The sequence below is a fragment of the Sarcophilus harrisii genome, chromosome 4 (genome assembly GCF_902635505.1).
Source record: "Sarcophilus harrisii chromosome 4, mSarHar1.11, whole genome shotgun sequence".
NCBI classification, from domain to species: domain Eukaryota; kingdom Metazoa; phylum Chordata; class Mammalia; order Dasyuromorphia; family Dasyuridae; genus Sarcophilus; species Sarcophilus harrisii.
Window position 1 is genome coordinate 55,416,129 of NC_045429.1, and position 26,284 is coordinate 55,442,412.

Below are 26,284 nucleotides of genomic sequence, written 5' to 3' on the forward strand. Positions count from 1 at the left end.
ATGTAAGTATCCATTAATACTTTCTTTTTCTCTTCTTTTATTCCTTTCTTTTCCTTCTTCCCTCCTCTTCCCTTTTGGAGTCTCTATGTCCTCATAACCTAGCACAGAGACTTAAGTGTAGTAGGTTCTTAAATACCTGTTGCATTTTGTTGACTCCCCATTCTGGGGCATCAAGAAAGAGATACTGAATAATATGTTTCAGTAAAATAAATTCCCCACTTTGTATACTAATATCTGAATGTGTATATTTGTATATACATAAACATATACTTATAAATAATGTGTATATATGTATGTATATGTGTATATATGGATGTATATGTGTGTATATATGGATGCATATGTGTATATACATATATATGTGTGTGTGTGTGTGTGTGTTCGGTTTTTTTAAATTTTTTCTCCCCTCCTCATCTCTGTCCTAAAGCAGAGCTACAGAAGCAGCGGCAGCAGCCCTTGGGGCTTGGGCTCTTCCTGGTTGTGACTCAGGACATAAGAACTGGCAGCAGAGAAGGATCCCTGTCTAAATTCCTCTCCCTTCATCCCTCCCACCCCACCCCCACCTTCAATGCTTCCATGGTCTCCCAGTGGGGGAGGGGATAGACTATCTAGGGAGGAATTGTGGAACAATTACTATAATGGGACTGATGGGAATTTGGTGTATTTTGCTTTTTACTGATTTGGATGGGAAGAGAGAAAAAAAAATTTGCTGAGTGCTAACAGCTTGTGAAGTTGAAATTCCCAGCAAAATGCACTGCCTATAACACCATAAATCAGGAGTAAGGGGAAGAAAGATTTATTACAGTGAATTTGAAAAAAAAAAAAAACAACTTTTCTTGGATTCTTTGCTCTTCTTTTTAAAAATAAATAAATAAATAAGGAGAAAGTAGCTTCCTGAAAAGCTGTGTCTGGGAGGTGTATGGAAAAAGGGATGGAAATGGAAAATGTTATTTCTATTCTCTACGTAGCTCTGAAGTCTGTCTAATAGGTACTCACCACTTCACCTTTTTCCATAGCAGTAAGAGTACCTACAGAGAAACATATATCTAATTGGTGACACATTCTCTTATTTTTCTTCCAAAACATAAACCAGGTGTGTGAAGAATAAAAAGGAAAAAAAGAATAAAATGAGGAAGAAAAAAAGAGAAGGGAAGAGAGAGAAAGGGGAAATGGAGGGAAGGGGAGAAGAAAGAGGGCGTGATGAAACAAAGGAAGGAAGGAAGGAAGGAAGGAAGGAAGGAAGGAAGGAAGGAAGGAAGGAAGGAAGGAAGGAAGGGAGGGAGGGAGGGAGGGAGGGAGGGAGGGAGGGAGGGAGGGAGGAAGGGGAACTGAAGAAGGGAGAGTGGAAAGGGAGGGAAGGAAAGGAAAGGGGGCGGTAAAGGAGGGAGGGAGGGGCGAGAGACAGCAGACAGACAGACAAACGACAGACAGACCAAGGGAGAGACAGAGGCAGAGACAGACACACAGAAAGACAGAAAGCGCGCCATTTTAGAGGACCAAAAGATAGCATAATGCAAACAGTGGAAAAGTATGAAAAGAGACTAAGTACAGACAGATGAAAGTAAAGTGGGCGTAAAAATAAAGCGGGAAATGGGGGAAATGCAAGCATCTCATCCCCATGTTTGGGCAGCTGAATGGAGTTTGCTGCTCCTTCTCTTGAGTTCCGCACTCTGGGAGGGACAGTATCTGTTTAGATTTGTGTCTAAATTTAAACCCTGATTGCCTTGCCTCTTCTCCTCCTCTCCCCACCCTCTTTTCCTCCCTCCCTCCCTCCCTCCCTCCCTCCTTCCTTGTTCTCTGGGGCGCAGCCACTGGTCTCTGTCAGTTCCTAAGCTGAGCTGGGCTCCGCGGCTGCCCGCGCGCATTGCCCGGCGCTGGAAAGAAACTTTGCCCGAACCGGCTGGGAGAAGGGAAAGTGCAGCGGGCAGCGCCAGGCTCAGGCACAGCCTCCACACCAGGGATTCTGCCGCAGACACTCACTCGACACCTGGAAGACATGGAGGTAAAAGAAGTTCGTTGCCTAAAATCGTGTGCGCGTGCAGTAGTCAGGGTTTCTCACGATCAGTGCCCGTCAGAGTAAGTGACTGACTCACAGATTGACTGAATGTTACCTCCACTTCACATGGTACTTTTTCGGGAAGGGAGAATGAGGGGGCGGGGGAGGAGGGGAACAGAAGGTCATATGAGGGTCATTCTGAGGGGCCGTAGGAGAAGGGCAACTCTGGACATATCCTACATAGACCCTTAGGGCTTCCCCACCATACCCAACCCTATCTTGCCCCCGCACCTCCACCCCAAACCTGGGCAAAACAGCCTCTCATTTCCTCCCAGGGGATGGTGCAGAGGGTCAGTGGGAAAGGAGGGAGGGTCGAGAAGTTGAAGGGTGAAGCTTCTAAGGGCTTTGAACCTTTTGATCAGTGATCTCAATGGCTGTGGAATTTTTGAAAGCAGAAATCAGCAAGCACATGAGAGAGACTGAAAAAAGCGGAAGCCTCAGAGTGTGCAGGGATGGTCCTAAAACAGAAACAAATGGCAAAAGCTTCCTTTTGATGCAAGCCTGGTAGGAACACAACTTCTTTTTGTAGAATAGGGACCCGGTCACTAAATAGTTTCTGAAGTCTTGCCTTTCCTCCATCTCATCTCCCCCATCACTTCCTGAAAAATCCCCCTTAGCTAAGCAGTCAGAGCACTCTCTCTGTTCCTCATACAGCCTAGGACTGCTCTATAATCTTTTTCAGTGTGTGGTCCATACAAAGTAAAGGCTTGGTACTTCTCTGCCTTCCCCCATCCCTTCCCAGATGAATTCAGAAATCTCCCCTATTTCTGAAATTTAACAGATTTGGAATCGAGAGAGAACTGGGTTTGAATTCCGTCATTTGCTAGCACTGTGACTGTTAGCCTCGGTTTCCTCATTTGTAAAATGAAGAAAACTTGCGGTGGAGAGGCAGTTCAGAGGATTAGATAGAGATTTACTTAGGTCAAAACATAGGTTCGAATTCTGCTTTTGTTATGACAATAATCATAGGGAAGTCACTTAACTTCTCAACTTCCCAGTCAACTGTCTAAGATTGCAGATTACTATTGAGTTGCCTACTACATCGGTAAGGGGAGTTTCAACACAGGAAGGACTAAAGACTGATTAGTTCAACAGACCAAAATAAACAGTATCCCTACAGAGGAGTGTAATAGAAAAAAACAACAACAAAAAAAAAACATTTAATTTACAATCAGAAAACCTAGATTGGAATTCTGGTTCTAATGCTTCCTCCCTGTATCACTTAAGAGAAGTCACTTAAACTTAACTTTTGGTTTCAGGTTTCTCATCTGCAAAAGGAGAGCTGGAGTGCCAATCACTAAGCATTTATTAAGCATCTATTTAATGTCAGGCACTATGCTAGGCACTGGGAGTAGTACAAAGACAAAAATGAAACGCTATCCTTCTTCAAAAAGTTTGCATCCTATTTGGTGAAACATGTAAACATATAAGTATATAGAGTAGATATAAGGTATATTTTCTTGTTGACTAGTAGGAAGAGACAGTAGTCATCGGGTAGAATCAGAAAAGCTCTCCCAGGTGGAATGTAAACTAAGCTTTGAAGGAAGCTGGAGATATAGGTGTGAGAATCGTGTGCATTCTGGGTACTGAGGACAGCTTGTTCAAAAACATGGAGACAGGAACCTGGTATAACTAGGTGGTCTTTAAATTCCCTCTTAATTCTTAATCCCATGCTCCAGTTATGAAAGTACTTTGTAATTTGTAAAGCCTTTCCTAAATGTGAGTGATTTATGCCATTGGTAATTCCCCAACTACAGCTATCAAACGTCCCATATCCAGTAATATGATGGTTGCCTTTACTCGATCCCCTCCCCTCACTGATTTTGTGGCTTCTGTTAATGTCTACTGTAAACTACACAGTACTACCATGATTCTTGACCTAAAGTTATGTTAAGTAGGGATTTGGATATCATAAGGGAAAAACAGTAGTAGAATGAGCATCCCTGGAGGAGTCAGCCAAGAAAGACAAATCTAACCTCAGCAGATAAGAGAAGAGCGTGTTGAGACGGAAAATTAATCCATGTTCCTCGTAGCCCCCATAGTCCCGTTGGCCTCGGGAACTGCCCTTTGAACATTCTGCCTATTCCAGCCTGAGTTCTACATGTACACATTTAGCAGAAGAATTACAATTCTTTCTAACAAACTGTACGATCTCCAAGAAGCACAAAGTACCCTAGCAGATAACTCCCTAATTTTACAACATCTTGGGTAGGTGCATATTAATAATAATAACTTGCAATCATAGAGTGCTTCAAAGTTTGCAAAATACTTCCTCTCACAACTGCTCTATGAGGAAGACAATGCACATATTCTCATACCTATTGTGCAAATGAGTGAACTGAGACTTTGACAGTTCAGTTACCTAAAGTTGTGCAGCTATTGAGGGACTGAGGGGGATTTCAAACCAATTTCTTCCACATTATTATTCCCCTCCATATGCTCTAGGATACAATGACACAAATCTCTTTATTATCCCTTTGAATACAACACTCTTGCCAACTCCAGGAACTGGTAATGTCTATCTGTCCTCTGTATCTGGAATCATCTCCCTGCTCATCTCTCTTTCTTGATTTTCCTAACTTCTTTTAAGTTTTACTAGTGATACATTCTGCAAGAAGCCTTTACCAGTCTGTCCCTTTGTCTTTGTTAGGCTCTGTCTTTCTCCTCACTCTTGCTCTGTCTGTCTCTCTGCCTGCCTTTCTCTCCCCTCTCCCTCCCTCCTTTACTGTCTCCTTTCCAATTCTTCCCTCCTCTTCCCTTTCCTTTGAGATTATCTCCCATTTATCTTGTATTTATTGGTTGTATACAGCATGTTCTTAATAAATGTTTGTTGGTTGATTGATAATGTATTAGAAAATGATTAATTGACTAGAAGTCCAGGAAGAAGAGCACTACAGGGGTGGGAGATGGGGTCAGAGAAAAAGTGCACCTAATTTGGGACCTGAAGAAAAGGAACCATGTCAACAGAGAGAGATCATGACATTTAGAGTTCATAGGGCCCCTAAAGACCATCTTCTTTTTATAGTAGTGATTGGGTAGCACAATGGCTAAAGAGCTAATATATATTGATTGTATATAGTTTGCATGTTGTCTTTCTCATTAAAATGTCAGCTTCTCCAGAATAGGGACTGTCTTTTACTTTTCTTTATATCTTCGGTACTTAAAACATTTGTTACTTGGCACGGAGTAGGGAATCAATAAATCCTGCTTGACTTAACTTGATTCTACCCACAACCCCACAGAAGTATTATTGTCTCCATTTTTCAGATGAGGAAATAAATGGAAGCTCACAGAGTTGAAGTGATTTTCTCATTGTGACTTACCATTCCTACAGAGGGCTATAGATAGCCAGGATCATCACCCCATCTCTTAAAACAAAATTCAGATTCTTTCCATTTTGACACACTCCTATAATGATGTCTCCTCCAGGGATAAAACGAAAAGCATCCCAGGAGCAGTTCTAGGTCTTCCACCCCTCCCATCCCCAACCCCAAAGCCAGTTAAGGCTCACTGAGTTACCTTGGAGGTTTAATATGCAATACTTCAATGTTTCCACAAACTCATTTTGAAACTCGGTGCTGCGGTTGGTCCCACTGCTGTTGGCTGCACACAATGGGGTGATCCCTAAATTAAAGCAGGAAGGAACTGGTTATTTAAGGATCTCTAGTAGGCTGCCCCTGCAGACTGACTCTGAATGCCCAAACCCAGACAGTACGGGAGGCAGCAGGAGAGAAGGCTCATGAACCCCAAAATGAATCAGTGTGCTCATTTTTAAGACTGGGGGAACTTTTGCTGGTGCAGATTCAAGTCTGAGTAGCCCTCTTTTCCTCCCCAGATAGTTCAGAAGCCCAAATATGGTTCAGCAAGGCATTCCAGGGCAAGAACAGATCAAATAGGCCCCAGTCTCTAAGATGTTTCCTGGGGAAAACAAAGTTGGGCCATACTTCTTATGGGCTGGGTGAAAGGAACCACAGCAAAAGGAAAGATCTCAGTTCTTGAGGATTGGTTTTCCCTCGAAGAAGGAATCTCCCTTGTGGGGAGCCTGTGGTGGCTCACTGTAATTTATTACTACTCCCACTTAAAGACCTGTCTAATCTGCTTGAGGCAAAAATGGCTAAGATAAGAGGAGGCCAATTCTGAGTTCGAAAGCAGGTTGTTGTCTGAGGGCCAAAGGCAGGTCAGAACAGAGCTCCCCTAGGACTCATTTGACAGGGTTAAATTTTGAATGGTCCCTGGCTAAGTAGCTACTGTCTGAGCAAGTACCTCTGTAAAAAAGAAGCTGTTTTCCCCCCTTCCCCCAAAGCTAAGGGCAAATTGCCTTTTCAAAAAGTTGGTTGAGACTCTAGAATGCAAATGTTAGCAGCCTGGTACAAAATAGAGAGGGCTGGTTTCAAATCCCAGCTCTGCCATTTTTTCTTTGTTATTTAGGTGAGTCATTTAACTTCTCTAACTCTCAGTTTTCTTCTCTGTGAAATGAGGTAGTTGGATATATAAACTCCAAAGTTCCTTCCCACTCTAAATCTGTGAATCTGAGAATTGCAGTTATCTTGTGTCCTGATAACCTAACTAGAGGGAGAACCAAAATGGACAGCGTGAATTATATAATTTATTTTTTAATGAAATAGAGTTTTGTCATTTTCAAGGACATAGAGTAACTCCAAATAGAACACCAAGATCCATTCATCCATTAATTCCAACTGGTGCCTGGCTAAAGTTGTCAGGGAACAGGATTAGTTCATCAGAGAGGAGGTGCACCTGACTTGGGACCTGAAGAATTGAAAGGATATTAACAGAGGGAGATCATGATGCCCCAAAAGGTCATCTAGTCCAAACCTTTTATTTTATAGTAGTGGTCAGGTGGCACAAGGGACCTCTAGAGAGCTAGGTCTGGAGTCAAGAAGACCCGAGTTCAGAGCCATCTTTAGACACTTAATAACAAGTCACTTATTCTCTCAGCCCATTTCCTTAACTGTAAACTAGGGATCATTATTGCATCTACTTTCCAGGATTGTTGCAAGGCTTAAGTGAAATCATATTTATATGTTAAGCACATAATTAGGCACTTAATAAATGCTTATTTCTTTCCTTCTTTTAGGATGAGGGACATGAGACACCTCGAGGTTAAATGACTTACCGAAAGCCACAAATCTAGTAAATGTCAGAGATAGGATTTAATCCAACTTTTCCTTACTTCGGGACCAGCATTTTATCAACTGTATTAAGCTGATTTTATGAGGTAAATTGAGTCCAGTTAAAATAAGTGATTTGCCCAAAATGGATAGTAAAAAATAGAGTTGGTGCTTGAAAAAAATCCTTGCTACTGAGTCTAGTATCCTTTCCTCTATATCCATATTGAAGGGTAGAGATGAATGTAGCAATTTGAACCTTCCTCATCTTCCTCTTCATAGACTCAAAACTGGAAAAAGGACAGGATGAGAAAGAAGACAATTTCCCCCCTGCGGCACTTGGGGTTAAGTGACTTGCTCAGGGTCACACAGCTAGGTGTAAAGTGTCTGAGGCCAGATTTGAACTCAAGTCCTCCTGAATTCAGGGCTGGTACTCTATCCACTGTACCACCTAGCTGCCCCAAAAGAACATCTTTTGAAGCAAGATGTCCAGCATGACTTGCAACAAGCCAGGCGTACCTCCTCTCTGACCCCCCTTAATGCCTTTCTTCCTTGACCTCTTCTATTCAGTTAATAATTTTCTAATACGTTATCAATCAATCAACAAGTATTTATTTATTTATTTTTTCTTTTTGTTTAATAGCCTTTTATTTACAGGTTATATGTATGGGTAACTTTACAGCATTGACAATTGCCAAACCTCTTGTTCCAATTTTTCCCCTCCTTTCTCCCAACCCCTCCCCCAGATGGCAGGACGACCAGTAGATGTTAAATATATTAAAATATAAATTAGATACACAATAAGGATACATGACCAAACCGTTATTTTGCTGTACAAAAAGAATCAGACTCTGAAATATTGTACAATTAGCCTGTGAAGGAAATCAAAAATGCAGGTGGGCAAAAATATAGGGATTGGGAATTCAATGTAATGGTTTTTAGTCATCTCCCAGAGTTCTTTCGCTGGGCGTAGCTGGTTCAGTTCAATACTGCTCCATTGGAAATGATTTGGTTGATCTCATTGCTGAGGACAACAAGTATTTATTATGTTCTAGGTACTGCTTCTGGGACTTATAAAAGCAGAAGTGAAGTTCCCCTACCCTCAAAGGGCCCACAGTATATAGGAAACACTATATATATATATATATATATATATAAACATACAATGGTGTTTAGAGCATAGCAAGTGTCTAATGAAATACATTTAAATTCAGCGCTATTGGAATATACAAAATAATTACAATATGGTTTTGCAAAGAGGGCAGCTGGGGAGATCAGAAGTGGTCTTGAATTTCAAACATTCCTCCTGCCCCCAAAATTATTTATATGTTGCACTAAGCATTAAGAGGCTATACACCACAGCAGACAACTAGGGGGTACAGTGGATAGGGTGATAGACTTGGAATCAGAAACACTTATTTTTGTGAGTTCAAATCTTCCCTCAGAGACTTGATAACTTTGTGATCCTGGGGAAGTCACTTAAACTTGTTTGCCTCAGTTTCTTTATCTGTAAAATAAGCTGAAGAAGGAAATGGCAAACCACTGCAATATCTTATCAAGAAAACGCCAAATGGGGTCATGAAGAGTTGGACACAATTGAAATGACTCAACAATGTTAAAATGGAAAGGATACAGGATTTGGAGTCTCTCTAATCCTGGCTGGGTCTTCAGTACTCCCTATCAATTCTTTTTATCCATCCCTCATCCATTTCCCATTACATTCTTCCAAGAACTGTTCTAACCCTTAGCTTCTCTCTCTCTCTCTCTCTCTCTCTCTCTCTCTCTCTCTCTCTCTCTCTCTCTCTCTTTTAATTTTAATAGCCTTTTATTTACAGGTTATATGTATGGGTAACTTTACGGCATTGACAATTGCCAAACCTCTTATTTCAATTTTTCCCCTCCTTCCCCTTCCTCCCTCCCCCAGATGACAGGATGACCAATAGATGTTAAATATATTAAAATACAAATTAGATACACAATAAGTATACATGGCCAATTTACCTTCTCTCTTGATACTACACCATTTCTATTCAGTTTCAGGAGATAACCTTATCTCTTATTTTGCTAAGGAAGTTCCTCATCTCTTCTAAACACTTTAAAATCCTCCTCAGTCTTCTTCCTTATTTCTAATTTCAGAGGAAGGTGTGAACTTAGCCTTGTTAAGCCATTCTGTTGTACCCTGGACCCCACCTCCTCCTGTCTCTTCCATGACCCTGTTCCATTATTTGTACTACCATTATCACACATCTTCAGTCTTTCCCTTCTTTCTGCTGGCTCCTGATCTGTGAATATACCCTCTTCAATCTTAAAAACAAAAACAAAAAATGTCAACCTTTCCTTGATACTCATAGCTTCTTAAATTATCATCTTCTTTCTTTGTATCTTTCTCTTTGTGTCTCTGTCCATCTTTCTGTCTCTGTATCTCTCTCTTGTCTCTCTGTCTCTGTCTATCTGTCTGTTTCTGTCTGTCTCTTCTTTTCTCTCTCTCTCTGTCTTTCTCTCTTTCTCCATCTCTCTGTCTCTCCTTTCACTATCAAATTTATGGAAAGAATTGTTTACATTCACTGCCTCCATTTCCTTCCCATCCAATTGCACCTGCACCAAAGAATCATAAAATCTTAGGGCTAAAAAGTACCTGAGTCCTCCAGGCATCTCATTCCTGAATAGGAATTTCCTCTACAACTTCCCTGATAAGCAACCATTATTAGTAGAGCCAGCTTGGTGTTGTGGAAAGAACCTGGCAGCAAAAGTCAGAGAATGTGGCTTTGAATCCAGGTCTTTCTGTAGATTTCCTGTATGACTCTGGTCACGTCAGCAACCATTATTAGGAAGTTTTTCTTTACTTCCACCTGAAATTTGCCTCTGTAGCTTCTGCTCTGTCTGCAACCAAGCAAAACAAGTTGAATGTCTCTTCTATGAAATGACACCTTAAATACTTGAAGACAATTATCCCATTTTTTCAGCTAAACATACATAATTCCTCCAGCCAGTCCCCCTTTGGTATAGTGGTTAGCCTCTAGATCCTTCATTATCATATCCCCCCTTTCTTTGGAAGAGTTCCAATTTCCTAAAGTCATTCCTAGAATGTGGTACCTAAAACTGAACATTTGGTACTATGTGTTCTGATTAGGGCAGCACAGAGATACTCTCCTTCATCCTAAAGGTAGATTGTGTTTATGGACATCCTTTTGGCTGTCATGATACCGTCAACTCATCCTGAACTTGAAGTCTACTCAAATCCCAGATTATTTTCACATGAATTAGCAAGACAACTCCCTGATTCTGCATTTGTAAAACTGAATTTCTGAAACCATATATGGAACTTTACATTGATCTCTACTAAAAGTCATCTTATAAAATTCACTATACTGCTCTGACAAGTTTCTATGGCTCCTGACTTTTGGCAAACTGACTTCTGTGTCCATGATATTCTCCTGAAATATTTTTTTCCAAGGCCACTAATGACTGCCTACTTGTTTAATCAGATGACCTTTTTTTTTTTTTTTTTAAATGTTATCACTCTTCTTGACTTGTTGGCAACTGCTGAACATCATTTTATAGCATTACCTATCTTGATTCTTTCTTCTTTGGATTCTGCTATACTGAAACTCTGTGATTTCCCCCTTTATATTGTAAGTTTCTTGAGGGCAGGGACTGCCTTTAGCTTTTCTTTGTATCCCCATTGCTTAGCACAGTACTTAGCACACAGTAGGCACTTAATAAATGTTTATTGACTGACCTATTGGTTCTTCGATCTCTATAGCTACTCTTCTGTTTCATTTGCTGATTTATTATTCTCCCATTCCTTAAAACTGAATATTTCCTTCGGGTTTCCATCTTGGGAATTTTCTTATTTTTGCTCTCTTTCTTTACTCTTCTTTGTCACTCTCAACCATTTCCATGGCTTTAACTTTCACTTTCACACACAGATATCTTCACAATCTCTTATCTCTATCTCCAGCCTCTCCTTACACCTCTAATGTCACATCTTCTAATATCCACACTTGCATGTCCCATCAACATCTCGAATATAACAGGTCCCAAAATAAAACCCTCAACTTCTCCCCAAAGCAATCTCTCCACCTAACTAATCCACATCTACCAATTATACCACCAGCCCCCTAGATATCTAGTTCAGTAATTTCAAAAACATCTTTGACTTTTCCTTCTCCCTCACTACCTACATCCAATATATTTGCCAAATACTACTGCTTCTGTCAATAGTAACTCTAACATCCACCCCTTCTTTTCTGCTCCCATTTCAACTATCCAAGTCAGGTCCTTATCTCTATTCCCTTAGAGTTGTAATAGCTTCCTACCTCATTTTCTTTACTCCACTCTATCCCTTCTCCAATCTTTCCACAAGAAAATTCTCTTAATGCATCAGTCTCTTAATGCAATAATTTACTTGAAAATCTTCCGTAGGTTGCCCATTGATTCCTAAATAAAATGCAAATTCCTTCTTTCATTCAAGGACTCCCAAAATCTGGCCCCAGCTGATCTATAGCTCATCTCATACAACTCTCCTTCATAGTCTGTTCCATTCAAACTAGACTGCTTTTGATTCCCCATTTTCATCCGTTCCTTTTTTATCTCCTCTTATCTTTGTTCTCATCCTCTCTCATGCTTAGAATGGACTTTCCCTCTGTCTATATCAGTGGTTCTCAAATTTTTGTTCTCAGTATCTTCATGTTGTTAAAAAACTATCGAGGATCTGTTCAAAGAGTTTTGTTCACATGGGTTATATTTATAATTTTGAATTTGTAGACTCTCTGAAAGAGTTTCAGAGACCCCAACAATTCTTTGGACTACACTTTGAGGACCATGGTCTATATGTTTCATTTTCATGCCTTTGAAGGTCTAACTTAAGCAAGAAGCCTTCCCTGACCCTTTACTTTGTACTTATCACATTTTCTCATGTATCACATTTATGGCCATGTCTTCTCCTCCCAATCCGATCAGATCTACCTCAGGCATTTTTTGGTTCCTTCTCCTATCCCCACAACACATCCTTAGCATAATTTCTTATTTATGGCAGGTATTTGATGCTTGTTGAATTGAAATGATTTTAAATTGAAAATAATCATAGAATTTACCCATTCACAGAACTAAAAACAGAACTCCATTCTTATCTTATGTCTCCTCCTAACCACATGTTTAGTTCCTTTCTTGGAATTCCTGCCTACAAGGGAGAGAGGTTGGTCCTGGAATAGGGAGTGATGGGCCTCAAATTGAGCAGTTTGACTGAGCCAGATTTGTGTTGGGCTGTCTCATTCTATCTGCCAACACTCCCAATTACAATAGCTCCCATTTACCAGGCACCTTTCATTTGGCCAGACTGAATCAGGGGGGAGAAGAGGGTGGGGTGGCTAAGGTAGTCAGACTGTAATGCTGTAATGACACAAACTTGAGCCCGGGCAGGCAGGGAGACCTATCACAGAGGCTGTGATTTAACATTCCTGGCCTGGAGTCAAATTTCAGGGCCCTTATCCCCAACATGGCTTCTCATACCATAGCAAGCCAAACAGTAAGAGAGTGATCAGTCCGTGGGAAATCTGAAAGCTGTGGTGGCTGAGCAGACAGGGTAATCTTATCAGGGCGGCAAAAGAGAATGCTGGTTCCAGAGGAATCCAGAGGTGGCAAACTGGATTTCTCCAATAACAACTCTCTCTGAGCAAGACATAGATAGCTCCATGCTAGTCACCCTCTCCCTCTCCCCTCCTCCCCCCACTCTCCTCTCTCAGAATTCTTATATCTCAAAGTTCTGTCCTGACATTGTCCTCCACAGGAAGGCTTATTTTTTGAGGATGTTTCCCCATTTTACAGAGTAGAAAACAGAGATGTAGAAATACATCCAGAAACACTATTTAATTATTCTAATTATTGGAACACTCATTAATGACTCTAAGTACTTCTCCAGGAAAAATGTCATTTAATAGGCAAGAGAGAAAAACCTAAGGGATGAGAAGAAAAAGAAAGATACAAAGCTTCTGTTTAGCTTAAAAAAAAAAAACTGCCCACATGGCTCATTTTAGTGTTCCAACTTAAATATGTGTTTATACATTCATATTATTTTCTGTGTATTCATAAAAGTGGTTGGCTTTGGGGTCAGAGGACTTGAAGTTGTGTCCCAGTTCTGCTTCTTACAACCTCTGTGATCTTTGGCCAAATTAGTTACCGCCTGTGGAGCTCTTATTTTCCCACCTATAAAAAAAAAAAATTTAAGCACTTTCTTAGCAAAGGTGGGAAAGTGGGTATTGAATATTGTATATACCTTCAGATAGAGTTGATATATTGCTTGATTTTGCTAGCCTACTTTTTCCCCCTCACTTTTAAAATTCTTTTTATGAGGAAAGGTTCAGTGGTAGGGGAGAGGGCTAAGATACATTCAGAAATAAAGATAGTGTTAAAAATAAAAAAAAAAAAAAAGACTTTTTTTCTTTAAATTGAGTGAGTGACCTCTAAAGTCTCTTCCCACTTTAAATACTGTATTTCAACTTTGAAGTCAGTCTCTTCAGCGTCTGGGACATCAACTTGTTCTAGGAATACAGAGGAGACTAAGACATTGAAATAAATGTCTTCTCCAGCTTACTAGATCCCCCCTCAGGCCCCAGAGAAATGGATTGGAAAGATCCATGTATAAGTTGTATATTGTTAATGTGTTGTCATATATTGTTAATAATACAGTATTGTTAATATTGTATAAGTTAATGGCCTATCTTCTCTTGGTCTAGCCAGAGAAATGGATTGGAAAGATCCATGTATAAATTATATATTGTTAATGTGTTGTCATATATAGTTAATAATATAATAAGACAATATTGTTAATATTGTATAAGTTAATGGCCTGTTTTCTCTTGGTCTAGCCTTGAAATAACAAAAACATCCTTGTCCTTTATGTGATTATTAGGAGCTCTTTCCTTACTCACCCTTGTAATACCTACCACCTCAACAGGTATTCTGTACACAGTAAGCCATGTATCCTTACATAAATTCCCTTTCTATGGTGGGACTTGGGCAAGAAGCCTGGCCTTATCCCACTATTCCAATTTCTTGGGAATTAGCCTCAGAACTCACCTGGACCTCTCCCATTCTTTCACCACTCATAACCATCAGGTTATATATATATATATATATATATATATTTATATATTTATATATATATATATATATATATATATATATATATATATATATATATATATATATAAAGATCAGGCTTCTTGATGCTAGTTTTATCTTTTGTTTCATCTCCATTTAATCTTCATTAAAAAAAAACAAAACAAACAAAAAAAACAAAAACAACTTCTGTGATCTAATCCAATCCCCTCATTTTACAATGCAAACTGAGCTTTAGATGATAGTAATTATCAAATTTGGGATTTGAATCCGGGTCCCCTGGCTTTAGGGCAAGGTCCCTGCCCTTAACAACCCTTCAACCCAGTAACGCCTGCTATTACTCCTTTGTTCCCTGTCTTTCCTCACGTTATCCATCTTCCATAGCTCCAAATGAATACTCCTAAAGCACTGCAATGACCATGTTATTACCTTTAGGATAAACTCTAAACTCCTTAAAATAGGGAAGGCATTTTCTCTAGCTGTCCCTCATCTGGAAAGTTCTTTCCTATCTCTGCTTTCAAGCTACCCTACCTTCCTTCATATTCCAACTAAAATCCCACATTGTACAGAGAGCCTTTTCCATCCCCTCTTAATTCTAGTGTTCTCCTTCTGTTGATTATTTCCTATTTATCTTGTATATTTGTTTGCCTGTTGTCTCCCCCATTAGATTGTAAGGTCCTTAAGGACAAGGACTGTCTTTTGCCTTTTTTTATTTATTATTTAGCACAGTGCTTGACACATAAATTAAAATTAAATTATAGTGCTTAATAAATGGTTTTTGACTGATTGGTATTAAAAGCCCTCCTTGGTCTTTCTCTAGCCCCTCTTTTCAGATTTATTCTATATATTCTATATATCTACTATATATATGCTCATACATTCTATACTTCATATATTCCATACAATGGGGTCTATTTGCTTTTCTCTGAATTGGAGTTCCCGTTTTCCACCTCTCTACCTTTGAACAGGCTGTCCCTAACACTTGGTATGCACTCCTCCCTCACCTCTGCCTTTTAGAATTCTGAACTTTCTCTCAACTCTGATGTCCTCTCTTCTGTGAAGCCTTTTCTAATTCCCCGTCCTGGTCAGTATTCTCCCCTTTTCCCAAATTATCTTTTTTTTTTTTTTTTTTAATCTTTAAGTGTAACTCTTTGAAAATGGGAACCAATGTTCATTTTTTTGGTTCTTGCCTTCCTGGCATGCAACACCATATCTGGCACATAGTAGGTGCCTTTTAAAGTTTGATGAATTGAATTGGGAGGGTCTAGAGATCATGGACCATAACTGTTTGTGGTATAAAGATTCAGGCATTTAGACATTACAACAGGACTCCCTGGCTTCATCTCTTGACTTCTTAATAAGTATCTGAGGTTAGATGTGAATTTAGGCCTTTCTCTTTCCAAGACCGGTGCTCTGCCTACTGTATCAACTAGTTGCTCTAAACCTATAAATATATTTTCTATAAATATAAAAGAAAAAGCAGTATCTTGAGTAAACTCAAGAAGTTTATGATCTAATTGTGTAGATTCAGAGATTTAGATCTGGAAAGATTCTTTACCTGAAGTTCATGAACTCATTTAAAAAAAAATTTTGACAATTATATCCATATAATTGATTTTCTTTCTAATCCTATGCATTTGAAAACATTATTCTGAGAATGGGGTCCATAACTTCACCAAATTGTCAAAGATGTCCATGACACAAAAAAAGATAAGAACCCCTGATCTAAAATAAGCACCCTCCATAATCCCTGCTACTGAGGAGGCTGAGGCTGACAGATCTTTGGAGCTTAAGAGTTCTGAGCTTCAATGCAACTAAAATCATTGTGGGACCATACTAACTTAAATATCTGTGTTACGCTAAGTGCCTATACCAAATCAGGTAACATGATGGTCACCACCATACCCCCAAGAGTGGAGCGGTCAACAGGTTGGCTAAGGAGATGGAACCCAACCAGGCAGGAAACAGAGTAAAGTCAAAGCGATCCTAATCGATGGGGAGAGGGGGAGAGGGGGAGAGGGAGGGCCTTGCCCACGAATGGCCAATACACTTCCATCTTGGACAAGATAGGAAAACATAGTCTTTAAAAAAAGGTTTCGTAATCTAATCCAATTCCCTCATTTTACAGTTGAGGAAACTGAGCTTTAGGTGAAAAGGGTAGTAATTACCAGATGTGGGATTTGAATTCAGGTCTTCTGTCTCTAGGGTAAGAGTTTTAGAACCACCGAAGTATTCACAGGGCTCTTTAAAAATCACCATTTTTTATTGTTGTGTGGATCCCCTTATTTGCATCTAAAGATTCACCTCTTTAAACTTAGTACTTCCTGAAGTTCATCTTCTCTCTCTGTCCCTCTCCTCTTCTTTCTTTCTTTCTTTCTTCTTCTTCTTCTTCTTCTTCTTCTTCTTCTTCTTCTTCTTCTTCTTCTTCTTCTTCTTCTTCTTCTTCTTCTTCTTCTTCTTCTTCTTCTTCTTCTTCTTCTTCTTCTTCTTCCTCCTCTTCCTCCTTCTCCTTTTCTTTCTCCTCTTCCTCCTCTTTTTCTTTCCATCTCTTCCTTCTCTGTGTCCGTATCTGTCCCTCTCCCTCTCCGTCTCTTACCTTCCTTCATTCCCTCTCTCTCTCCCTTATTCTCCGCTTTTGTCTCTGTCTCTCTTTCTCCCTCCTTCTCCTTCCTTCCCTTCCTTCCCTTCCTTCCCCTCTCTTTTTAACCTTCCTTCCTTCCATTCTTTCCTCTCTCTTTCTTTATCTGACTCTCTGTCTTTCTCTTTTTGTTTCATGTCTGTTCTCCCTGTCTCTGTCTGTTATTCTGTCTGTGTTTCTCTTTCTCTTTCTTTCTCTCTCTCTCACACACACACACACACAGAGAGAGAGAGAGAGAGAGAGAGAGAGAGAGAGAGAGAGAGAATATCTCAGGCTTATTGCTTTAGTATGTAGCCAACAAACCTTGCAGTCTTGCTTGGCGCCAGTACCCAAAGGATAGAAAATAAATTTGAAACCTACCTCAGGGTCAGGTCTACAGCCTGGAAAATAAATCTTTTAAAAGGAGGTCAGAAAGCCTTATGCCTTGTCCCCTTTGGTTCCTTTCATAGAAAAAGTGCCATTAAAAAAAATCTTGCCAGGCTCCTCTATTCTCAATCCTACTCTTTTCTTGACCTACTATCATCTCTTCCATTATGGCTGCCCATCTCCACTAAGTTCTGAAAATTCAGCTGTGTTCCCATGGGTATTCACATCACTGATGTAGGGATTTAACTGAGAGCAGGAGGATTGTAAACTGGAGGATAGCAAACAGGAAACAGTGCAGTTACTGGCTGACCATGCAGCCAGAGGTACAGGAACCTGAACTCTTTGCCCCTATTGCAAGAGCTCTGTCTTTAAGAGTTCAAATCAACAAGCATTTAGGGAACAGTTTCATGAAATATTTCTCTGTGTGGCACTGTGCATGCTGGGAAGATAAATACAGGCAAAAGAAAAGATATTCCCTGACCTCAGGGAACTTGTTTTAATATGGGAAGACATTATATAAAAGGCAGAAGAAGAGAGGGGGAAGGGGATGAGGGAAAAATCTGGCAATGAAGTCTGGAGGGAAAGGAGTGAAGGATGGCCTGACATAGGTTGTTGTTCATTTGTTCAACTCTGTGTGACAAAATCCATGGTGTTTTCTTGGAAAAAATATCAGAATGGCTTCTTTTCCTTCTTCAACTCATTTTACAGGTGAGGAAACTGAGACAAACAATTTTAAGTGACTTGTCTAAGATCTAACAGCTACTAAATGTCTCAGACTGGATTTGAAGTCAGAGCTGCCTGACTCCAGGGCTGGTTCTATATCCACTTCTCTCCCTTAGTCATAGGTATTTAATTAATGTTTGTTGATTAATTAATTGATTAACCTTTGGTTAAATCAGAATCATAGGAGGAAATTAGGGCTCTGTGCTTAGAGATCAGGAAGACTTGAAGTATAAATCTGGCCTCAGAAACTTAATTCTGTGACCCTAGACCCTTAACCTCCATTAACTTAATCCACTCAAGAAGGAAATGATGAATTCCTCCACTATTTAAGAAAAGTCCAGTATGGTCCCTGGGGTCAGGAAGAGTCAAAAAAACAAACTGAACAACAATATCAGAATCATAGCAAGGGTGTGGTGAGTATGAACACAAACATAGGCCATAGGCCAAGTACCAAGTTTATTGGTTCCATGAATGCAGAGAGAATTTTATCTAAATCTTGTTTCTCCCTAACACATAACATAGATTGTAGACATTGCTAAACTCTTAATAAATATTCAGTAGATTGAATTTTAAAATGTGTGAATAAGTTTATTCCAAAACTTACATGGTTCAACTGGTGCCATTAAAGGAGCAAGAAACAATGAAAGTTGTCCTTATGTGGGGGAGATGGAGCTCCTCCATTAGAAGTACCTTGGCAACTTTAATGCTACTCTGCCAAACAAAGACAAGGCTGTTTTGTTATATATTTCTATATTAATAGTGATAGTCAAAACTGTACAATGCAGGAAAAAGTGGGATCTGCCATTTGTTACTAGTGCCACCTTGGTCGAGTAGCAGATTCTGCTCCAGGACCCAAATGTCCAGGGTTCTAGAGTTCTAGTCATTGACATTCAATGAGCTTTGCTGGTATTTGCATCCCAGAAGCTGGTTTGTTCTTACTGATGCTGCATGTTGGAAGGTATTTGTTTCCTCAATTAATACCTCTGTCAACCTTCTGAGTATGAGAGTTATGTAGAGCACAAAGCAGAAAAGGAAGTGTCCTGAAACCATTATCAGCGTTTCTTTGGTGGCCAAACCACCTACTTGCCACATCCATCTCCAAACACACCCTCTTCATAACCATGGCTCTTTCTGTTCAGAGGAAGATATGGGTAGATTGGGAGGATTCCTCCCATTGGGAGCAGAGGGCATTTCCCAAGATCGATCTAGCCAGAAATTGTCCTTATCTACTCAAGCAAACAATTAAAAAGCATTTGTTAACCATATAACACAGACCTGGCACTGTACTAAGCACTGGGCGTTCAAATACAAAAGTAAGACAGTCTTGCCCTTCTCTCAAGGAGTTTACCTTCTATTGGCTCATCACTGGGAGGCAAACAAAGGCTCCTGGAATTAGTAGGAGATTTCTACTGTTCATTTTGTCCAAACTTCTGCTTACTATAAGTACTAGCAGGATTATATCCTAATGGATTTACAAAATCCATTAAAATCCAATGGATCCATAAAATCCAATAAAAAAAGATAATAACAAATCTAATGGATTTGATTTGATTTTGTTTTTCGGGAGAGCAGGTGTCTGCAAATAGGACTCCATGATTGTAAGGAACTCATCCCATAGCTGTACAGTCTTAACGAGGTACTGAAAGGTTAATGACTTGCCTCTAGTTACACTGGCTAATGTGTCAAAGACAAAGACTCTGACCTTAGGCCTCTCTGACTGCAAGGCCAGTCCCCTATCCACTCCCTTATATTTATCTGGAAGGTTAATAATTCTTGCTTTATATTTTTCCAGCTCCTCCCATACATTATCTCCTTGTTCTCAAAGGCCCCCAGGGAAAGAGATCTGTATGGCTCCGTCCCTCTGTTCCAAAGACTCACTCTTGTTTCATACAACTCTCTGGGTCAGCAGAGAGTTCTTATGTGTAATCTATTGAAATTTGAGCCTCTTCCTCAGCACAAAGAATGCTTTCTTCGAATATATCTTAAGCCTTTGTTTCTCATTCCTTTGGGGGAAGAGTGGGAAAGGTGAGTAGGACTGGAAGAAAGGATGAAGGCTTTCCCTTCAGAAGCAAGGAAATCTAGGAGAAAAACAAGAGGGAACATGAAGGCAATTCCATTTTACACTTTGCCTACATAACACTTGCCAGATTGGTGTATGCCATCATATTGAGAGGACTATGACCCAGCTCCCAGGGAGTACTGTTACAGACAAGGTAACCTTTGAGATTTAAAATCTATTACTCTCCTTTCAATGGCAATGAGCCTGTTGGTCTAATAGGATCAGCCATCCTGGATTATCTACATACCTTTTTTCTTGAAAGTCATACAAGGTCAGATCAAAAGGTGAACAGGAAATCTATATCCTTATCTGTATTTATATAATACTTATCATGGTAATTCCTATACCTAAACCACAGAAACAAACCTTATGTGTATACTTAAAGTCTGTTAGAAATCAGAAAGTGCCAAAAAGGAAATATACCATGAGCAACTGCAGAATTTTATTTCTCTTTTTTGCCACATCACATCTGTGGTTCTGAGCAAGAGACTTCATCTCTCTGGGTAATAATAGTAGTAATCAAATACCTTACATTTCTATAGCATTGTCTATATATCTAGTCATTTTCACATAGATTCACCTTTTCCCTCAATCACACTAGAGTTTCTGCCAAGCAGAATCTTTTCTATTATGTTTCATTACTAGTTATATTTTAGAGCTAGAAAGAACATTAGGGATCATCAAATCCAGACCCTTCATTTTATAGATGAAGAAGCACAGATATAGGGAGATTAAGACTTGTCCAATGTCACTAGTGATGGGGATAAATAAGCCTTGAATCCAGTCTAGTGTTTTTAAAACTTCTGTCATGTGTACCCTGGAGACCTGAATTCAAGTCTGGCTCCAAACACTTACTAGCTGTATGACCCTGGGTGAATCTCATAATCGTGTTTGCCTCAGTTTCCTCATCTGTAAAATGAGCTGGAGAAGAAAATGGCAAACCACTCCAGTCTCTTTGCCAAGAAAACCTAAATGAGGTCACAGGGAGTCAGACATAATTAAAATGACTAAATAACGAAAACCTCTAAAATCCTAGTATGGTTATTTGCTCACAGAGGCATTTTTAAACTGGAGTCTATGAACTCGGATTTTTTTTTTCATACTCTGAAAACTACATTTCAATATAATTGATTTCTTTTTAATCCTAGGTATTATTATTTTAGATGTGTGAACATTATTCTAAATTGCTAAAGGTGTCCATCACACACACACACACACACACACACACACACACACATAGACACATACAAGGTTAAGAACTTTTGTTGTAGAAACTAAGAAAATGCTTTTTAATTAAATAGTGGGTGAATGTTAGGTTTATATAAAAGAGACAAATGTATTTGGGAGACAGTTTTAAATGGAATAATCCAAGATTAAGTGCAGTCCTGGCAGAGAGCAGAAGGATGAACAAAGTAACTTCTAATGTTTTCTTCCAGCCCCAAGATCCTAGGCTTCTTCGCTGTTAAAAAGATTACTCATGTTATTCAGTACATAAACTACTCTTGGTAAATATTTATTGTAACCTCTTATAGGAAACTGATCTTCAGAGAAGATGCCAGCAGAGTTTCTATCAACAATAATCATTTATTAAGCACCTACTATATACTAGGCACTGTGCTGTTAGGGATATAAAAAGAGGAAAAAGATTGTGCTCTCAAAAAGCTTACAATCATCTGGGGAGGGAAGAGAAACAAAATATAAACGAATATAAACAAAGTAAGCTATATCGGATAAATAAGATACAGGATAAGTAGGAGATAATTAACAGAGAGAAGGCACTGAAATTAAGAGGAGTTGGGGAAGGCTTCGAAGAGGAAAGAGAGCATTCCAGACATGGGGAGCAGCCAGAGAGATTGCCTGGAGCTGAGAGGGAGAATGTCTTAATTATGGAGCAGCCAGGAGATCAATTGGATCTATCATTGGATACTATATCCAGTAGAAGACTGGGCCTGAAACAGTCTCTATTGAAACCAGATTAAAAAGTAATTGTTAATATTTTTCAAAATATTTAAAATATAAGATAGCTAGATAACATTAATAGGTGACTTTCTACATCAATATGTGGCCATCAAGCATCCTTATATACAGTTTGTTATTGTTGTTGCTGATCATTTTTAGTCATCTCCTATTCTTCATGACCCCTTTTGGGGTTTTCTTGGCAAAGATACTGGAGTGGTTTGCCATTTCCTTTTCTAACTCATTTGACAGGAGAGGGAACTGAGGCAAGCAGGGTCAAATGATTTATTCAGTCATCTAGTTACTGTCTGAAGCCAGATTTGAACTCATGAAGACAAGTCTTCTCGACTCTAAGCCTGGCACTCTACTCACTCAGCCACCTTGCTACCTGTATATGCATTTTAATGGGCTCTATTTCTATTTGAGCTTGACATCACTATCTTAGAGGTATGTCTTTGTTGTAGATACTGTCTTATTAAGCATTTTAGTGGATGATTTGAAGAAAATAAAGAGGCCATGTTGGACACATTTATTGAGGGTTTAATGTTCAGAAGGGTCAATTTTACAGAAAATGACAGAATCCCAGTTTGCTGTCTTCCTCTAAATTGATTCTAGATTCAACTCATCATGGACATATCCTAGGGAAGGAATTGGGAACATGCATTTATTAAACATTATGTTTCAAGTACTTTGTTAAGTGTTTTAATAATAATAGTTAACATTTATTTAGCACATACTGTGTACCAGACACTGCTAAGAGCTTTACAAATTTTTTCTAATTTGATCCCTCAAAACTACCCCTTCAAGGTAGATGTTATTAATGATCACCATTTTATGGTTGAGGAAACTGAGTCTGAGAGAACTTCATTTCTCAGCCTTTCTGGAGGGGAATCAGGAGCTCTCCTGCTTAGAAGAGGGCATATTTTTGTTTTAGCACATCTCTGTAACCTTAAGATCTTGAGATTTAGTAAAAGAATGAGCTCTGAGATCATCCTTTGCAGGTTAAGAAGCTGAAGCCCAGAGGGATATGCTCACCCAAGTCATTAATAATTTGAGCTCAGACTTACTGCTTCTAAACTCATGATGGCTCTTTCTACTCTCTCATGCTACGTGCTATCTACACGAGGAATTCAAGCCTGATCTACCTTCTTCTCTCCCTCCCCATGTGTATTTCTAGACTTGCTCAGAAGATGTCTGGTCCTTGTCTTCTGGTGAGCTCCTGGCCTGTGACATCTAATGTAACATAATCTACTATTTATGTTCTACAGGAAGGGGAAGGAAAGGAGAGAAGGGGAAGGGAGCTGGGGAAGGTAGGGTGTGGACACCCTGGGAAGTGACACAACCCAGAGAGATTTCTAACGGTACCATTAGACTCCACAAACTACAGAACAAACAACAGGAAAGAGAAAGATGAGCTCTAGCACAGCAATGGCAATACCTACAAACTTGTGGGGGAAAAGGGAACAATTCCACCATTTAAAAATGTCATCATCTGTTGGAGTCCCCTTGATTTCCTATAGTCTTAGCCTCCAAATATAATAGTTAAATTTTGTAGGAAATCCTGCTCATTCCCTGTCACTGCCTTTGAGTCTAAAATATCAGCTGAACAACAACAAAAAATAAACTTGTGCCCACCTTGTCTAATTAGAATAACTAAACTTGGCCCTGAAAAAGTTGAGAAAATGAATTGTCTTCCCTTTATTGGTGAGGTGGTGGACTATGGGTATAGAAAATTACATATACTGTCAGACTCAGTGAGATATTTAATTTTGCTCAACTGCTTACCTGCACACACACACACACACACACACACACACACACACACACAAACACACACACATACACTTTTTTTTTTTATTCTTTGTCACAGAAGATGGCTCTCAGATAAGGGTCAAAGAAGAGATTTATTTTGAAATGAAAGGATAGACAAAAGATATCAATGAAAAAATTTTAAAAAGAAATCAACTATACAAGCACAGGATGGAGGGAATTGTGGTTGAACAGGAGTTCATATGAAAAAGACATATGAATTTCAGTGGCCTATCAGCTCAAGAAAAGCAGGGGTATTTAGTGGCAACCAGAAAACAAACATGGTACGAGGCTGAGGCATTGGCTAATCAGGGCTTTTGTCTTACACAATGTTCTAAATTCTCCCCGAATTCCAAACTCCATGTCAAATACTTGACTTTCCTAGTTATATAACTCTTGATAAATCATTTAACCTCTTCCAGCCTCAATTTCCCTATCTATAAAATGGAGAGGATAATAGCCTCCACTATTTGGAGTTGTAGTGAGGATCAAATGAGATATTTGTAAAGTGCTTTGCAAACTATAAAGCACTCTATAAATACTAGCTATTGATGCAGATAATACTTTCCAGGGTTCAGAATTCTGCTACAACTGATACCTCATTTACCTTTCCTGTTGTCATTGTCACTAGATGTAGAACTCTGGCAAGTGTCCCTACTTTGCTTTCTAGCCCTACTCACAAGGCTTTTTACATAAGAGTGCTTGAAAGTTTATTTATAAGAGAAAATTATACAATTTCAACAATTCAATTCAACAATTCGGACATTCAACAATTATATACCAGTAAGAAAGCCAAAGGGCCAGCTAAATGATACAATGGCTAGAGTGCTGAGCTTGGAATCAAGAAGACTTCTTCATGAGTTCAAATATGCTATTAGAAACTTACTAGCTGTGTGACTGCACAAGTCACTTAACTCTATTTACTTCAATTTCTTCAGTTGTAAAACGGCGAACCACTTCAGTATTTGTGCCAAGAAAATCTCTCCTCCAAATGGATTCACAGAGTTGAATATGACTGAAAATGACTGAATAACAATATCCACAATCTTAATTATTGAACCAACTGTCCCTCTCTTCCTCCTTACCAATGAAAACACAAGGAAATACAGATACACAATAAGGAAATACACAAGAAATACACATCACTAATTGGGGGCAAGTACTTTAATGGTTTTTCTCATCTGTTAAATGGGGGTGAAAAATACCTCTCTTATAGGATTGCTGGTGAAATCTAATTAGTCAACAGGGTGAGTGCCTTGAAAAAGCAGAAAGTGCTGTATCGATGTAAGTTATTGTTATCGAGTCTGAGAGAAAGGCAACCCTTCTCTTGTGAGCAGTGGGCTAACTTCTCCCAGCTCAGCCTGGGAGTGGAGGTATGGTGAGGGAGTAAGAGGGTGTAGGTCTTTTTTTTCTCCTCTGATGGCCAGCTTCCCTTTCAAACTGGTAGCAGCTGTTCTAGACTGGGAGCCAGGTGGGCCCCTAGGTTCAGATCTCTCATGTTGATGGGCTAGTTGGAAACCACAAAGAGGAAACTTGGTAGGGAGGGGTAAGAGGAGGAGAGGGTTGTACTTCCTGACTTTCCGCTGGTTCAGGACTGAGCTTTTGGCCCAGGCAAACTTTGCAGTGGGCATAGGGAGGAAGTGGTGAGGTGAGTGTGTTGTGTGTGAAGGGATTGGGGAATGGGGAACAGTGGAATAATTAGGGAACATCATAGAGCTTACTAGACACACCAGATTCATCAGTGTCTTATACTCTGTCTCCAAGTCAGAAGAAAGGCCTTGGTCCAAGAATTTGTAAGAATTGAATGGATGAAACACCGAATTTAGAAACAAAAGCAAGAAATAAGGGTAATAAAAATGAAAATGGACACCATAGTCCAAGGGAAAGGAGAACGGATAGGCCGTCAGGAGATACAGAAGTTGGATCTTACTCTTCCACTAATCGTTTGTAAGATCTTGGGCAAATGATTTCAACTTTATGGGACTCAGTTTACTCATCTGTAAAATGAGGGAGTTGGACTAGATTTTCTTTAGGTTCTTTTCCTTTGGACTCCCCTACTACACTTTTGGAAAAAATAAATGACTGTCCTTTCTTCAAGTACTTTCCTTCCTCACTTCCACCTCAGGAAATCCTTCATTCACTTTAAGGCTCACCTCCTTCAAAAGAGATTCGCCACAATTGCCAGTGTTTCCCCCCACTTACCTAAATTAATTACCTTGAATTTATTTTGAATGTAGTTTATATATGCTTTTATGTGAGAGATTTGTCTTTTCCCCCATGATAGAATGTAATTTTCTTGATTTGGAATTATTTCACTTTTACAGTTATCAGTCAGTCAATACATCTGAAGTTCCTACTATGTGCTAAGCACTTAGTAAATACTTAATATATGCTTGTTTATTGATTAAACAATATACAGTGTAATCTGGGAG

General features: G+C 39.4%; 1 protein-coding gene across 3 annotated transcripts in view; it reads left to right on the forward strand.

The window, feature by feature from the left end:
- The first annotated feature begins 1,427 nt into the window (after positions 1 to 1,427).
- The window catches only part of RCSD1 (RCSD domain containing 1), an 88,196-nt gene continuing 63,339 nt past the window's right edge, over positions 1,428 to 26,284 (forward strand). Inside the window, exon 1 of one of the 3 annotated variants that reach the window (XM_031936833.1) lies at positions 1,428 to 2,002. In XM_031936833.1, coding sequence (XP_031792693.1) covers positions 1,997 to 2,002 — 6 coding nt within the window. In that variant the 5' untranslated portion in view covers positions 1,428 to 1,996. The remainder of the gene's footprint in view (positions 2,003 to 26,284) is intronic. The other 2 variants (XM_003767385.4, XM_023501753.2) reach the window with 2 other exon arrangements.